The sequence below is a fragment of the Coenobita brevimanus genome, chromosome 102 (genome assembly GCF_032717465.1).
Source record: "Coenobita brevimanus isolate Jiangsu-jjx chromosome 102, ASM3271746v2, whole genome shotgun sequence".
NCBI classification, from domain to species: Eukaryota; Metazoa; Arthropoda; class Malacostraca; order Decapoda; family Coenobitidae; genus Coenobita; species Coenobita brevimanus.
In genome coordinates, this window is record NC_137055.1 from 4,856,077 (window position 1) to 4,874,337 (window position 18,261).

Sequence of the window (18,261 nt, forward strand, 5' to 3'; positions counted from 1 at the left end):
GATATAACAGTGGAAAAGTTTCTAGAGAACGGAAAGAAGTTGTATGCGGCCTTCATGGTTTTGGAGAAAGCATATGACTGGGTGGATAGACAAGTATTGTGGAAAGTATTAAGAATATATGGAGTAGATGGTAAGTTGTTGAATGTTGTGAAGAGTATGTATGAGGGTGATAAGGCTGCAGTGCGTGTGGAGAGAACTGAGTGAATTTTTCTATCTGAAGATCGGGTTGAAACATGGATGTGTCATGTCTCCATGGTTGTTCAATCCGTACATGGATGTGGTTATAAAGGAGATACAAGGCAGGGCTGTGGATGCTGGAGTGGCCCTAGTGAGAGAGGGCAGTGTTTGGAAACTCCTTGTACTGTTGTTTGCAGATGATACTGTGTTGTTAAATGAAGACGAAGGGAAGCTGCATGGCTTGGTGGATGAGTTTGGGAGAGTGTGTAAGATACGGAATCTAAAAGTGAATGTAGGGATGAGTAAAGTTATGGTCTTCGAGAGAAGTAAAGTCAGCGAATGTACAGTGAGGTTGGATGATGAGGAAATGTAAAATGTATGAGTACTTGGGTAATGTGATGAGTAAGGATGGAAATTTGGAGGGTGAAGTGCTTGAAAGGGTACAACAAGCAAGAAAGGTTGCTGGTTCCTTGAAAGGAGTGATAAGAAACAGGGAAGTGAGCATGGAAGTGAAAAAGTTACTAAATGACAGTATTGTGATACCAACTCTAACGTATGGAAGTGAAGCTTGAACGTTGTTGGAGTGACAGAAGTCAAGAGTGAGAGCAGTGGGAATGAGTTATTTGAGAGAAGCCTGTGGAATCACCTGGAGAGACAGACTGACAAATGAGGATGTAAAGGAGCATTGTGGTGTGGATGTGATGTGATAGGAAGCGTTAGAAGAAACACATTGAGATGGTTTGGCCATGTGGAGAGGATGGTGAGAGACTGACGAGGGGAGTGTGAGTGAGGTGGAGGGGAGAGAGGGAGGGGGAGGTCAAGGATGAGGTGGAGGGATGGAGTGGAGATGTATATGAAAGGGATGTAAGTCGGGAGCAGGGCAGTGAAATGGCGGGGGACAGGGCGACGTGGAGGCGATTTGTTTGTGATCACCCCGTATGGGATTAAGGTGTCTGGCAATAGATAGATAGACAGATAGATGTTTTCACGTGGTATTTATCTACAGTTTTTAAAAGCGATTTGTGCCAGTACCACAGAAATTATCAATATCGACACTTGCACTTTCCTTGTTGCCCCAAACGCGCAAGAGGCCAATTCTTTATTCCCCTTCAGAAGCGTGCATCGGCTAGTTTAGACTGGTCAGTGAATACATTTCAGGGGAGAGAAACCAGTTGCTAAAACTTGAGTATTATGTGGTCATTTTAGCCTCATCCACCCGATGTTATGGCCTTATAGCTACATGTGCTTGGAGCGACTTAACCAAGTAGATCATGAAGTACCCATTTGGCGATAGCTAACAGCGTAAATGGTCTGTTGTAATATTCACAGGAAACCATTTTAGGATGTCACTTATTGTAGAGTCACCTGAAGAGCAAGTGGATGGTGAGCGTCCCCACCTATGAACTCACGAAAACGACAGTAGGACAGTCCAGTACCATTCCTTTCAGTCGTCCTTGAAAATCGTCTCATCCTTTGTTTGCTGTGTTCTAGGGTGTTATAACATTTTTTTTTTTTTAGGTTTCATTCTGTGAAATCAAATACATTGTGGTTGTTTTGTCGTGTTGATACCTGAACCTAATGGGAAGCAGTGCAATAGGGAAGAAATACACACACACACACACACACACACACACACACACACACACACACACACACACACACACACACACACACACACACACACACACACACACACACACAAAGCTCTTTACACAGCAGAGATTGGAACCGAGACAATCATTTGATGCATTTCCTTGAAGACACCACAGTACTGTTTTCTATAACTCACGACCAACGAATAACGCAGATAGCAATATTATGAAATAAGTAGGAACAACAGGGCAATGCTATCTTTACTTATAGCTAAAAAGATGTGCATTGGTTGCTTATTGAAAAAATAAACTCAGTTTAGCAAACACTCAATGCATAAACAAAGAATGTTGAAAGGACTACTTTCCTTATTCTTTCTTTGTGATTTGTGGACTGTTTACTAACAAAGTGTTTCTCCATTCTACTGACAGGTAAGGAGGCTGCCGCGCGTGGAAGCTACGAGAATACTGTAACTGCTTTGGTGTCCACTGATGCTAGAGATTCACAGGAGTTGGGAGATGACGATGACGATGATGAGGAGGAGGACGAGGACCCTTGTAGCTTTCAGGAAAACCTTTTGGTTAAGAATCTCTCTCTGAACTCAAAGACAGGTTCTGCCCTCGATGGCTCCTCACCGTACAGTGCGGTGGTTACCAAGGAAGGAGATGCTACACCCAAATCTGACACATCTCCAGACCTGACAAACAGTGTGGAGGCCGCAGGCCAGGGCAATATCAACTCTGGCTTCAACCAAAACAGCAGTTGGGCATCTGACGTGCCTTTCTTGGCAGTGGTGAAAGAGGAGGGTCTAGATAATGCTTCTTTGGAACTGCAGCACACTGGTCAAGATTCTCGAAGCAGACCAGCCTCTGCCAGGCTCATTCAGACCTCGCTCTCAGAGGTTTATCTCTGAAAAATTTATTATTTTCTGAAGAAAGTTTCAAATTCAGTGCATGGTGATTTATCACTGAATGATTCCATGCAACCTAATGGTTGACCATAAAAGGGTTTGACACTATATTGCCCAGGAACTCTCTTCAAAATGCCTTCAAAAAGTGGATAAGCTGTTTAGTGATAATTTCGATGGTGCCTTGTGGTCAAGTAAGCTTTGCATTTCCAAATGGGCACAAAGATTAATCAGTGATGCTATTTTGTCTGTACATTTTTGTATGAAAATTAGTATATTTAAATATAATCAAGATATAGTATGTGCATAGATATATATTTACAGATTGGTGCATGTAATACAGATGTAGATATTATTCTTGAATACAAAATATAATAAACATTACTAGAATTATTCGGCGCTGATGCCGAAACAGAAAATGTACAATTAAAATATTTTTCCATATGGCTTAATAGATACCCAGCTCATAGGAGAATGATTTAGTAAGCTATGTAGTAATGTGGAAAATATCTGTATAATCATAATCGAAGTTGGAAGAAACTGTGATAATCTGTGTCATAGTATATTTTCATGACACCCAGGCAAAAGCTGCGAGGTATGTTGATGATGTAGTATGTCGTCAGGTACGGAAATATAGTAGTAGTATACCTCGTCATGCGCAGGCGACCAGGGAGAATTTTTGTCTTCTATATGCATATCAGGTTACCATCTTTGTAAACAGAGACAACTAATTTGTACACTGACGAATGCATCTCATTTGCTTTGGTGTATACAAATATGTCAGCCAAAAATTGAAGGCAGATTGGGACCTCATACGTCATCGTTCGTTCGTTCGTTGAAAGATTCCCTGCACATATAGTGCAGGCCGGGCCATACATTAGCCCGGTCAGTGGTGTATGGGGTGATTAAATAACAGTAAGTGGGGAGGACAGGACCTGGGGATTGCCCAGCACACACGTCCTGTCTCCTGACTGGCTTTGTGGTGTGTGTCATACGTCAGTATTAGTGGAAAGATTTATGTGTGTGCCTGATGACTGGACATGACCGCTTCATGTGTCAAGCTAATTCAAGACTTGTGCTAGATGACGTGCAGTGGTAAGTTGACAAACGAACCGTAATACTATGGGGTCATACGTTGGCTGCTCTGTGTTTTACTCTGTGTTTCGACTTCTCAGAGCCAGACAACCGAAATCATGTCAATCATTAGTGAGATGTTTTTATGGTGAACTGAAAAAATATGGAAAATGGTGTTAAGTGCTACAGGATGCTCCCATGTGAACAGATAAACTTTTTCATTAGTACTAAATGAGAAATTAGGGGAGTGGAAGGAGAGAGGAGGGAAGTGCCTACACTACATACCATGGCTACTGCAAGAGCTGCAGCAGGTCAGGTTCAACATGTACAGTATAGTAAGATTAAGAACAATATTTTCAAAATCTATCTAACCTTTCCTTTCCTTTCATAAGCAATGCTAAATCGACTTGGGAGACCGCCACAGTGTGACGATGCAATTACATTGCTAATGCTGTCGTGGAAAATTTGTTACTGGGATTTTTGCAGTTTTACTTTTCCAGTTTTTCTGTGGCTGAAATTTATAACTATAATAAGAACAAGGTAGGCTATCATTTATGAAATGTATTTATAGATATTTTTGTTAAAATACAAGGGAATATTAATAAATGGAAAAGAAAAATAAATATTCTTTTCATAACCCAATGACTAGATGTAAGTTATATCCAAGGAAAAAACGTCTTCATTACTTAGCTACAGAAGAATCCAAAGAAAAATATATTCCAGTGGCAAGAGCCAATTGCGATACGGTAGCACCAGTCACCTACAGGTTAAGTTATGCCAATATAGGAATTGCTGAAATCTTCTCGTGCAACAATTCCCTATTCTGGTGCTGCTGAAAGTAAGGTAGAACCGGGGAGGAAGTTCCATTGCATCTAATCCACTCTTAGGCATGCCACTCACTTTCCTCCCAGATGCATATCTTAACAAATTTTGTGTGTGGTAAGGAAAATACACTAAAAGTCTTTCAGCCTGGATATATTGGCAAGCATTGGAAAGTCATACTTAGAAGAGGTGAAATATTAGGCGAACTTGTGTCCTTGACTGTATGGTTGGTCAAACAGAAAGTGCGACAAAATATTCTGATGTATGGAAATATCTAGCAACTACTAAATTGGAGACTCAGGTAAATTAATGAGTCACTCGGAACCTTCAACCCATGTAAAGAGGGATGTGTTCGGCTTAACCACCGGGTATCAGAAATATGAAAATATCTCCTCTGTATTCGCTACTTACTGTTTTTATTCCTGTTACGAAACGAGTTAATTCAGCTTAGCAGAACCTCTTAGTAATCACTGAGTTAGCCCTGTGGTTCCTAGTCTTTATTTTTTATTCCTTTCACTCCTTGGGAACACTCAAAATCATGAAATTCTACCATTTTTTACCCAAATCCCCACAAATAGTACTAATGCTATACTGCTCTGGATGAAGGGACTTCTATTTTGTTTCCTTTTGATGATAATTATCGTGATTATTTTAACAAACTTTAACAATTGTCATACATGGTTCGTCACTTAGACTAGCCTCACAACAAGGGCTTTGGAAAAGTTTATATGATCGAGGCATATTCTGTCAGAGCTTAGGGGGAAGAATGGCACTGTTTCCTGTACAAAGCAATGACGATGACACGTAGGCTATATTTCCACCGTCATGGATGTAGGAATGAGTGGAATCTTCTTCATTATCTTTTTATTACCTTATTCCAGTTCGGGTCCGACCACCCTGATATGTCTTCTCCGTGAACTTATATCCACTGCATCCTCCTCTAACAGTCCCTGCCTCTGCTTGTCCACTTCTGTTCTATCCCCCTGGTGCTGGAAAGTAACGCCTTAGCTTGGTGATACCAATATTTGCGGGCGGTGTAGCTTCCCAGTCGAGCAGGGCAGTACTCCCAAGGTGGATGGAAAGCTGAGGACAGGGAGAGCTGGAGCTCCCGTTTCATCAGCCCTCGGGACTGGTTCCTAACCATCCCCCTTTGCTGAACTTTTTCAGTGTCTCAGTAACATAGAGGGTAGGCCAGCATGCTCTCCAATACAAGTTTCTTTATCAACACCAAACTACATGCACAATACACACTACACTTCCTTTTCCAAAATTCAAAAAGAAATCATGGCTTCGAAATACATAGCCTCGGAGTCCCTGGGGGGGAGGACCATAAATGCCCCCACCTTCTGCCCCTCTCCCAGTGACGACTCGAGCTGCCTGGAACCACTGTCTGACTCACTTCTTCTTCATTTCTGCAACATTCGTGGCCTTTTCTCAAACTTTCGCTATGTTGAGCATCACCTCTCCTCCTCTAAAGCTCACCTTCTTTTCCTAACTGAGACTCAGCTGTCTGAGGCAACTGACCGCAAACCCTTTTCTGTTTCCTCCTACTTTCTCTATACTCATTTCAATGCCAAGGGTGGCTGTTGTGTATATATACACAACGACTTATCTTCCTCTTGTGTTCCTGAACTCGATTCTTTTAGTCTTTACACTCTGGCTTCGGCTTTCCTGTCATTCTCTGACTAAATATATCTGTGCTGTTTACTTATCCCCTAATTCTACTGACTATCAAAAATTCTTCAACTTACTTCTACGATGGAACACATTCTATCCATTTCTCCTTTCTCTGAAATCTCCATTCTTGGAGATTTCAATGTTTACCATCACCTTTGGCTCTCCTCTCCTTTCACTAATCCATCTGGTGAATAAGCCTACACCTTTCCTATCCTTAATGACCTAGAGCAGCTTGAACAGCACCCTACCCGTATCCCTGACCACCTTGGAGAGAGTTCCAACATACTTGACCTCTTCCTTACAACTAATCCTTCTGCTTACACTGTTAATCTTTTCTCTCCGTTGGGCTCCTCCGATCACAACCTTATTACCTGAACCTGTCCTATTGCTCAGGTACGGGCTGTGGACCCTCCAGAGAAACGTCGTCTGTGGCACTTTGGAGCTGCGGATTGGGAGGCCCTCAGGCAGTACTTCTTTGATTTTCCCTGAAATGATTATTGCTTCCATGGCCAGAAGCCATCTGAGTGTGCCTTGTGCATTATGGAGGTTATTCTCTGGGGCATGGAAGCATACTTCCCTTTCTCATATCCTTTGACTAATGCAAAAGAGCCTTGGTTTAATCACGCTTGTTCTAATGCTGTCTCCAACAAGGAGAGAGCCTATAAAAGGTACCAGAGCCAAAGCACCCCTGAATCACATCTTTTTTACGTTTCTCCCCGGAACCGTGCTAAGTCTGTTCTTCACTCAGCTAAAAATAATTTCATCCATACCAAATGCTCTAAACTCTCCAATTCAACTTCTTCCTGCTCCTTCTGGCACCTTGCCAGCAACCTTTCAAACAACTTTACCTCATCATCCTTCCCTCCTCTTTTCTACTCTGATGATTCTGTAGTTATTTTTTCTACTGATAAAGCAGATCTCTTCGCTCAGACTTTCTCTCCCAATTCCACCTTAGACGATTCCTGTGCTGTTCCTCCATCACTTCCCCCCTCTGACTTCCTCATGGCTGACATTAAAATTTCTTCAGCTAATGTATTTTCTGCCATCACTAGCCTCAATACTTACAAGGCATATGGGCCTGATGGAGTCCCTCCTGTTGTTCTCAAGAATTGTGCTTCAGTGTTTACACCCTTCCTGGGCAAACTCTTTTGCCTTTGTCTATCAACTTGTACCTTTCCTTCTTGCTGGAAGTTTGCACTCATTCAGCCAGTCCCAAAGAAAGGTGACCATTCCCAACCCTCTAACTATCGTACAATTGCTTTAACGTCCAGCATCTCTAAAGTTTTCGAGTCAATTCTTAACAGAAAAATTTAAAAGCATCTTTCCTGTCACAATCTTCTTTCTGATCGTCAGTATGGGTTCTGTCAGGGACGTTCCACTGGTGATCTTCTCACCTACCTTTCAGACTCCTGGTCATCCTCCATTTGGGACTTCGGCGAGAACTTTGCCGTTGTACTTGACATCTCAAAGGCTTTCGATCGAGTTTGGCATAAATCTTTAACTTCCAAACTGTCCTCTTACGGTTTCTATCCTTCTATCTGTGTCTTCATCTATGGCTTCCGTTCTGGTCGTTCTATAGCTGCTGTTGTAGATAGCCATCATTCTTCTCCTAGATCTATCAATAGTGGTGTTCCTCAGGGCTCTGTCCTATCACCAACTCTCTTCCTTTTATTTATCAATGACCTTCTAAGCTGTACATCTAACCCTATCCACTCATACACTGATGGCTCCACCCTTCACCTTTCCATTCGTTTCCCGCAACGTCCATCTCAGCAGTTACTTCAACAAACAAGGGATGAGGCTATGGTACACCTAATGTCTGACTTTCCTCGAATCTCTGACTGGAGTAAAAATAGCCTTGTTGTTTTTAATGCATCAAAGACTCAGTTCTTGCACCTATCAACCCGACGGAATCTACTGCAGGTGTACCCACTAATGTTTAATAATATTCAGCCTAATCCTGCATCATCCTTGAACATGCTTGGGGTTTCAAATACTTGGGACTTATCTTGGAAAGATCATATTACATCTCTTGTATAATCTGCTTCCAAGAGATTAGGTGTGCTAAGCCAACTCCGTTCCTTCCTTACCCCTGCAGAATTGTTGACTCTATACACGGGTTTTATTCGCCCCTGTATGGAGTACAACTCTCATGTGTGGGGATGTCCCACACATACAGCTCTTTTCAATAGTTTGGAGTTAAAGGTTTTTCGTCTCAACTCTCCTTCTCTTGAAGGGAGAAACCTGTACTGTACACAGGAAAAATCATCTGATAAATTACCAATATGCTGGGAATCGAACCAGGGACTCTCAGGTGAGAGCCAGGCAGCATACCACTACACCACGACCAGGTAAAAGTTAACTCACGTTGTCACAATCTTGTAACCAACGTCCCTCCGCCTTTCATTCACTGTATTAAGAATCTCTCCAGCCTCTCTGCTACTCACCGTCATTGGAGTTTTGTTTGCATTTACGCTCAACCTGCTTCCAAACTGCGTTACTATATCACATTATTCGACATTGTATGTTCCTCTTCTATTCAGTCTTTATAACAAGTCTTTCAAATACAGCTTTTACCACAGTCCCTCATGCATTACTTCATAATGTAGCACACCCATAACCAAGACAAATAGGAAAGGACCCAAAGCTTATTCTTGATGTAACCAAACTTTATCAAACTCTCTTGATTCATTAACTAGTGTATTCACTTTAATCTTAGAATACATATAAATATCTTTTACTGGTCGAGGCAGTTTTCCAGGACTCATTTCTTCCTTAAACATCAGTTTTCAAGTTCTGTCGGGAATTAGCAGAATGAGGCTTTTTATCTCGGAATGGCTGTTGCCTCTGGCTGAGATCAGCCTAATCAAACGCCATTACATTCGTATAAAGTGTGTAAGAGTTACTATTGATCCATAAAACTGTGTTCCAATACAACGGAAGTTATCCTTGAGTTCTTTGTCTATGTAACCAGATTTTGTAGTATTCATATGGTTCGAGATGTATTTGGTGGTAGCGTACAAAACACGTCAGTTTAGCAGCCCAGTTCAACTCATGTAACACAAAATGTCAAATAAACAATATACTGTATTTTTTTTTATTATTTTCAGATTCCGTACATTCTCTAACTGCCAACCGTGGCCACCCTGAAATTTGGCCTAGACATCTGGTTCAAGAATCTCAGCCTGGCGACGATTTGTTTCAGCATAAAGAGAGACTTCAAATAGGAGAGGTTATGCATTGCTTTTGCATTAATTTTTTTCACTGTCGGAGGTCATTTCCCAGTTTGTATAAAATGTTTTAATAGTGATCATTTTTCTTTACAAACTCACTTTGTTCACGAAACGTATCCTACATGGCTGCCATTACTTCGAAAACACATACGGATGCTTCTTTTCTACTCATGGTGAACTCTCGTTAATATATCTAGCATCTATGAGGGTACCTAACAAGAGGGACAGTTAATCCGACGTATGGAGACTTTTGAACCTTCCAATTCATCATTGTAGTGAAGGGGCTAATGAATGTGTTATCTAACCACTTCTCTCCGAAGCCTCTCCTAAGCCGTATAAATAGTTAGAAAATAGAGTTTTCCAAATTAAAAGAACCTCACTGTAGGGAAAGTCAGAGTGTGCTAGTCTGTACTATTTCCGACACCACGCTCCCTGCTGGGAACCTCCTTGTCAAGGTCTTTGGACTTTTCTCTCCTTAGGGAATGGCGGTGACAGAACCACCTCCAGGCTTCTCTACCCTTACAGCCTCGGTTATTCCACTTCCTCCACCTCCCCCCCCCTCCTCTCTGTCTCTATTTCTGACTGTCTGTCTGTCTGTCTGTGTCTGTCTGCCTGTCTGTCTCTCTCTCTCTCTCTCTCTCTCTCCATTACAGCGTTCACTCTCCTTTTCTCACTCGCCAGCTATCTTAGGCATTCGATCAACGTCCATTCTCTCTGCATACCCTTACCATCTCTCCGTATACTTTTTTTTTTTTATTCATTCAGCAGTGCCATATTTTCTCTAATAGGTCTTTTTTACATTTGAAAGATCTCTTAACATTGCATAACTCAACCATCTATCCAGCTTAACCCGTCTAGCCTGAGGAACTTTAATCTCATCATCTTTAGCTTTAAAAGTTAAACATTATGCACAGCCCAGGATTAACTCCCATATGTGAATAATGGAAGCAGCACCTACTCCTGCAAAAGAAATTTTCCCCTGAAGACTAAACACCCCCCCTCCCCCCCTTCTAAATACTATATAGTTCACCACCTTCACATTCCCGTTACTAGCTCGAAAAAGTAGTGGCGTTACTGGTTTCGCTACTTGATACGAAATGTAGCGTCGCTCCCGCTACTTCGTATAAGAAAAAGGTAGACGAAGGAAAGATGAACAAAAAACTGATACAGCAATACACTATATACTGTTTTCGACAATATTAGTCAGTCTGAGTGGTTATGTTGTGTACAAGTAATGTCAGTATATACTTACGGTATATTGGAAAAAAAAAAAAAAACATCATATACATGTCGGTGTCACTTTAATGAAGCTTAGAGCCGAAGGTACAGGAAAAAACTATTGACTGTATAATGTAACAATTGTTCTTTTACATTGTTACCTAGTATACCTACTGAAAGTAATATACGTAAATAAAAGGCAAAAAAATCTGGCCTACCATTGATACATATTATAACAGATTTATTATATTTTCAATAATACCTATTTAAGATCTGTACGAACACGAAAGTAAAAATGAACTGGGGCTTTCTTTTAAAGGCTCTTTATACAATAGCAATGTTTTTCCATTACTTTAAACTGAAAGTAACATACTGTTACGAAATAAAAACGGAGTGAGTAAGAATTAGCATGAAAGAAAGAGTAGGGGAGAGAGCGGGAGTTAGAGACGGGGATAGGTAGAGGTGTGTGTGTGTGTGTGTTGCCTACGTCTAGCTGACATCCTTTTTTATCTTTACTTAATTTAAATGATCGATAATTAACTAGTAAATTCCTGTCTAATTATTGCACATTAATAATAAATAGTCATTAATAAACTACTGATGTAATGTAGAACAAACATCATTAATTGACAGAACTGATGAAAGTATTATTTTTCGTCATTAATAAATACAACCAAACCGTCGGCATATCTGTGTGCACTCACCGACTCCGGACTGTATTCGTCGCGTGAGTAGCGAGGAGCGCGGTAACGCGTGAGTACGGTCAAAAAGTAGCAGCGCTCTCAGTTCCGCCACTGGCTAAAAAAAGTAATGGCGTTACCACCATCGCTATTAAAATAGTAGCGGCGCTATTCCCAGCTTTGTTCGCTTCTACCTTGAAGTGATCTCTCTCTCTCTCTCTCAGTTCACAATCCGCTTTACCATGATTCCATTAAACAAGTCCCAAGTCCCAAGTCCCAAGTCCCTTATATATATATATATATATATATATATATATATATATATATATATATATATATATATATATATTTGGAAAGAACATTTTGCATCTCTTGTAAAATCTGCTTCCATATATACTGTATATATATATATATATATATATATATATATATATATATATATATATATATATATATATATATATATATATATATATATCATCTCTCTCTCTACAGTATATAGATTGACAGATATATAGATATAGATATGGATAACTAGGTTGGCCCTTATTTTGGCTGAAAATCTTAAAAAAAAAAAATGTGTTTCACCTAATGAAAGAATTCCTTTTTATGGAGAAAATTAACACTGTGAGATTCGAGCAGTACCGGTATACATTAATATTCAGGGGTGGCTCAAAGGTCTCAAAAGTCTGCCCTACGTAGCACCCGTGCAGACGGCAAATGTCCAGTCTGTATCACACATTCATTAGAGAAACAAGAAGTATTTGTCTAAAAGCTTGTTTTTATTTCACTGAAATCACTGTACAATACAAACATATGCAAACAAGTACGAAGGATAATCATATGAATCTTGGTGTTAATCACGTTTCATATCATGGTTTCTTCATCAGCAGGTTCGAAATTTTCCTGACCTCGTTGCGTCCTGTATTAGGGCGACACCTCTATCGGCATGGTCGTTGATCATTGCAAGAGAGTTCATAATCGCCCAAGCAGTCTTGCAGTCATCCCTGTCGTTCGGTGTACCAGGGTCTTCGTCTAGGAATCCATCTGATATGCCCAATGTCACAAAGACCTTTCTGCACTGCGTCGAGGCAAAGTCAACAAGCGTCATTTGTTTCATAATCTTGAGGTCTAACGCCGCTCGTTTTGTTGGGTCCTGCTCTCCTTCATTCTCTGTTGAAGCTTCCAGAACGACCTGCTTTGTGGTGAAATCCAACTCTGGATAAAAGAGGCTAACAAGGATTAGGTCTTTTGACTGGTACCATAATGTCCTGCCGTTTTGTGCGATGTAGCTACCAAATTATTTTGCTAAGGGTATCCATGAAGTTGCTGAAATAGATGGAAGTCATTCCTAGTTGCACTGGAAGTCAGAGGTGCTTTGGAATCAGGCCATGACGTAAATCTTTGCGAGAATGATATTAAGATCGCGCAGTCCATTGGCTTCCCTTGCTGCCAGGTGAAACTTAGGAAAAGACAGACTTTGAGGCTGTAAATTGCTTTTGCCATCCAACGAGGATGCTGCTTAGGTCCAGGAGCTGTGAACTTTGCCCCACGAGGTGTGCTTCCAAGGTACTGTACATCAGCACCAGTTCGAGCAGCTTGCGATAGTCGTCCCCGGGTTGGTTATTGCATAACTGCTGTTCACTGAAGGCAATGACGTTAGTAACGTCATATGATGCAACATTAGTGTAGTATGTACGGGTACATTTACGTAGAGAATATAATAAACTCAGTCTCGCACACTCTCTTACAGTCACGCTACATATCGCACTCACGCACATACAGACCTGTCACGCGAAATACTGAAGACCAGACTGTGAATCCCAGACTGTCACAGAGATTCCACACGGCTGTGAACTTGCGAGTTCCCATGCATCAGTAAACGCACGGATTATTAATTTTGGTCCATGCTATATTTCGTAATGGTCGATGCCTGTACGCCACACTAATGGTGTGACTCGTTGAGTTCGCTACAGTTGGAATTCCTTGAGCCACCTCTAAATATCATTAGATTTTCATCAAATTCCACTCACATATACAGTATATTTTACTTCCTTGAATGGAACCGCTTGGAAGGGTCAGAGATGAAACTTTCTTAAATGTCAAAATAAGGGCCACCCTAATAGATGAGTATGCATCCGCACAAGGAAATTTGAGCAAAACAGTGAAGCATTCCTCTGTTACTAATCGCCAAGACGACCGAAATTTTGTTTATCTTCCTTTAACCAAGAATCGGTGAAATTTAAGATATCCTTTGCCATTAATGTATGCCCTCATTCTTCTTTTTAGGCTCTTAACCTTGACAGATTCAGAAAGTTGAGTTAATAACAAATGTTTCAACAATGTCTCAGTAATTTCATTCATGAGATAGATTTGATCCCTCATAAATTCATGTAAAGTTTCGCTGCTTCAAACATAATGACGTATAACGCTAGAAACTGCCATTATATTTAAAAGTTCTCGATAAGTTCTACTCATTTCTAACCATTATAATTTTTACTGTATACACCAAGTTCTTCTATCGTGTAGAAGATAGTTATTGTCCTATCACATATTAGTCAGAAATTGACTTCAGTTTCTTGTGTCTTGCTTGACAAGGCCAGCTGAAGCCCTGCTCAACAGTTTCAGAGACAGTTTCAGATTTAGTTCGACTCTATTTACGGATATTCGGCTCAGTCATGTGTTTACTTTTGACCTCAGCATTTTCTTGGCCGTCATTCTTCACACTGTCGAGTGGACCACGGACGTCTCGGTGAATTCGCCCATATAATCTTATTTTACACACCGAATTTTATTTTCCTATTATCCTCCCCGATTTCCTAGGGTGTTCAGTCTTGTAAGCATTACGTAACCCTCACCTCTCTCGCTGGGAATCGGTCTCCCCTGTGACACAGAGTTGTCACAGTTCGACTGGCTGCCTTAGCAACATCCTCCTTCTTCACTAGGATTACTCCATTACTTATTTATTTATTCCTACTGCCATGCTGTACGAGAAAACATTCACAAGCTGTGTAAAATCGTCAGAAGGTAGTAAGAATTACTTCCCTGTTAAGGAATTCTGCCTTCGAATATGTAAAAACTGAACAAGAAGTTTGTTTATTTGCAATTTTTACTAAATATGCTTTGTTACAGGGGCTGTAGTCCTTTTTACATAACATGTGCTTTTAAAATGCATTTATGTCAATCAATAATAATTTGTGCACTTTGAGCAACCAGGAAAATTAGTCACCGAAATCATATACAATAAGTCAAGCTCTTCTAGAGATCAAATATGAACAAGAATTAAAGCTTAAAAAAAAAAAAAAATACACATTCAAGAACTAATAACTGTACCCACAGCAATAAACAATTAGGCGTTTTTATTCTTTGTACATGCTTGCCTTATCCCTGGAAGAGTAGTGGTGGGTTTGACAGATCCGGCATTCTTGGGTCAAAGTTTGTTCCATAAGGTTCCCTTGGATCTATGATTACCAACTACCATATATAGTGCCTTCCTGGCCTCTTTAAGACTGACAGACGGGTGGGTCACTCTGTGATCTAACTCCTTCCCTGGAATTTATGGTGCCTGGGCCTAGTACACCCAATTCTTTAATATTGCACAAAAATGCCAAGGTCCTACAGACCTGCCGTTACTGAGATCATGTAAAGTATGAACTAATCATAATTGAAATGAATCGATGAGAGGAGTGGATACTTTCGACCGGGCGGGACATGACTGTGGCAGTTACACCGCCAGTTTTATATTTCGTTTAATCACTACAGTAGTTAAACATTTTCGATTAGATGTGTGGAACCTACTCTGCAGCAGGAAGAATCAGAGGTGACCACTCTGTGATGGCTATGGGTTAGTAAAATGCAGTAACAAAAATGCTTGAATTACTGAATGCAACAATAGGCAGCTTGCTGGTGTAGTTAGGAGGAAGGGCAATACTACAAGAAATAGTTGGCTTTTGATGTAAGGAAACTTAGAGTACAGAAGTGGCTCAACCATCCAGATCTGTCACGTCCCTTGGTCAGACTCATCTTCTCCACCCTTGACATAAGCTGCACCTATCCAGTCCCTGGGCATGACTACGGAACAGCAGTCTCATGCTAAAGAGATGTGTATATTTGTGAGGCGCACACAGACATGAAAACAAGATTTTATTGTGTGATTTGTTATTAACCTGTTTGCCAGTACCTGTGTACCTGTCTACCTTGAGTGGTAGTAACAGCAAGTAAGAATTTTTATAAAATTCCTATATATATATATGTGAGTGAATATAGTGATACTTGTACACTTTTGCGTAATTTCTGCATGTATACAATGAGCAACTTGTGAAGTAAACAGATATGGACCTTGTATTATTTCTGGTCTCATTGTAGGAACTAAAAACATCGAGGATGGGGTCCCTAGTACCTTTACCCCGTCCCTTTTAGTCGCCTTTTACGACAAGCAGGGAATACGATAGCAGAGTTCTTCCTAACATAACCTGGCCGCACGGTAATAGCACGACCATTTAGTGTGGCCAGACTGAGTGTGTGGATGAGTAAGTTGGTGAGTGTGTCGTCCGGTTTCGGCTACCTACCAAGGGAGAAAAAGCCTAAATATATGTATGTATTATTTCTTGTGTTCCTCATGCTACCATAACAGGTGTTAGGGCGTCATCTTCTCCCGTGACCTCCTCCAATTCTCGGAAGTACGGTTGTTGGACTAAATCTTCTGGTGTGGTGACTGCCGAGTGCCTGCAGAAGAAAACAGATGGTATTCTGATCCCTACTCCAACCTTGTTCCTGACATTTGACAGGATAACAATGTCCGCTTCTACGAAACTCGCATGGCTATACCTTCCTGTGAAGCCGCACACACCAACCTAAAACAGTGTTTCTACTGTCAGGGGTAGTAACATGTTATCCACTTTTGTCGCCGTGCACAGGCTGGACTTCCTGGTGCCTGTCTCCAGCAGCAGCTCAAGCTGTGCTGGTTACTGTCAAGCTCCCTTTAAATGCTATCACTGTGGCGGTCCCCATACTGTAACTTCTTGGCACTGTCCTTGCTCCTGCCTGAAGGAGGAGATTTTGTCCATTCATATACAAGCAATAGCTAAGACCTAACACCTACTTTCGGCATAAGATGACACACAGGTATACATGGAGAGTCATGAGGAGGATGGATGGTGAACTTGTTGAACGAAAGGCAATGATAGACTATGTGTGTGTGGATGAGCGAATGAGAAGACAAGTGTTGGATGCAAGAGTGTGGAGAGGGTGGGGGAATGGAATCTCGGACCATTACTTAGTGATGGCCAAGGTAAGGCTGCAAAGAATGTGGTTGAAGAGACGAAGGGAAAGACAGGAGGAAAAAATTCCTGTGAGAAGAGTGGAGAAGTTGCAAGATAGTGAGAAAATGGCAGAGTATAAGAGCATAGTGAAATGGAGAGAGAGTAAGAAATTGTTTTGGAAGGAGGTAAAGAAAGTAAGGTAGTGTGAAAGGGGTAATAGTAGGAATGTGAAAGATAGGAATAATAGATTGTTGGTGGAGAAGAGAGAGAAATTGAGGAGATGGAAAGAGCACTTTGAGTTGTTAATGAAGAGAGTGAAAGCAGTGCGAGTATATGTGATTGGAGAATGGCCGGGAGAAGAAGAGATGAGAGGAGGGAGGAAGAGATCAGTAGGGAGGAAGTAGTGGAAGCAATGAAGAAGATCAAGATGGGAAAGGCCCCAGGAATTGATGGAGTGTGTGGTGAAATGCTGAAGTATGGGGGTGAGATTGTAGTGGAGTGGATATGGAAGTTATGTAGATTGGCTTGGGAAGAGGGAAGGGTTCCAGAGGACTGGAAATCAGGTATAACTGTTCCCTTATACAAAGGAAAAGGGGAGAGAGAAGTATGTGGTTACAGGGGTATTTGCCTTCTTTGACTGGAAAAATATATGGTAGAATACTCATTGATAGGGATAGGCATATAACAGAGGAGCTAGTTGGAGAAGAACAAAGGGGATTTAGGAAGGGAAAAGGGTGTGTAGATCAGATGTTCGTTCTAAGATATTTAGTGGAGAAGTATCTAGAGAAGGGAAAGAAAGTGTATGCTGCCTTCATGGACTTGGAGAAAGCTTATGACAGAATAGATAGACGAGGTATGTGGAAAGTATTAAGAATATATGGAGTGGAGGGGAAATTGTTGAGTGCTGTGAAGAGTATGTACGAAGAAGCTAGGGCTACGGTGCGAGTGGATGGTGAGCTGAGTGAGTTCTTTGATCTCAATGTGGGACTGAAACGGGGTTGTGTAATGTCTCCATTGCTATTTAATATATGCATGGATGAGGTTGTAAAGGAGGTGCAAGGTAGGTCAGTGGATGTGGGGGTGGCTCTAATGAATGAGGGTGAGTTTTGGAAGAATCCGGTGTTGTTGTTTGCTGACAATAGAGTATTGTTGAGTGAAGATGAATAGGAGTTGCAAGGTTTGGTGAATGAATCTGGGACAGTGTGTAGGAAGAGGAATCTGAAAGTTAATGTAAACAAGAGTAAAGTTATGGTGTTTGAGAGGAATGAAGTCACAGAATGCACGGTGAGGTTGGATGGTGAGGATATGGAGAATGTGAGTGCATTCAAGTACTTGGGCAGTGTGATGAGTAAGGATGGAACTTTGGGGGATGAAGTGCTTGAAAGGATACAGCAGGGAAGGAAGGTTGTTGGTTCACTGAAAGCAGTGATGAGAAATAGGGAGGTGAGTATGGAAGTTAAGAAGTCACTGCATGATAGTATTGTGATCCCTATCTTGACGTATGGAAGTGAGGCATGGACCTTGCAAGAGGGGAACAAGTCAAGAGTGAGAGCAGTGGAAAAGAGTTACTTGAGAGGAGCATGTGGAGTGACATGAAGGAACAGGTTGACGAATGAAGAAAT

The 18,261-nt window shown here is 41.2% G+C and overlaps 1 protein-coding gene across 1 annotated transcript in view; it reads left to right on the forward strand.

The window, feature by feature from the left end:
- LOC145415347 (fat-like cadherin-related tumor suppressor homolog) overlaps window positions 1-2,680 on the forward strand; it is a 394,573-nt gene extending 391,893 nt beyond the window's left edge. Inside the window, exon 44 of the mRNA XM_080284623.1 lies at window positions 2,199-2,680. Within this exon, the coding sequence (XP_080140749.1) occupies window positions 2,199-2,680 (482 nt within the window). The remainder of the gene's footprint in view (window positions 1-2,198) is intronic.
- The last annotated feature ends 15,581 nt before the right edge of the window (window positions 2,681-18,261 follow it).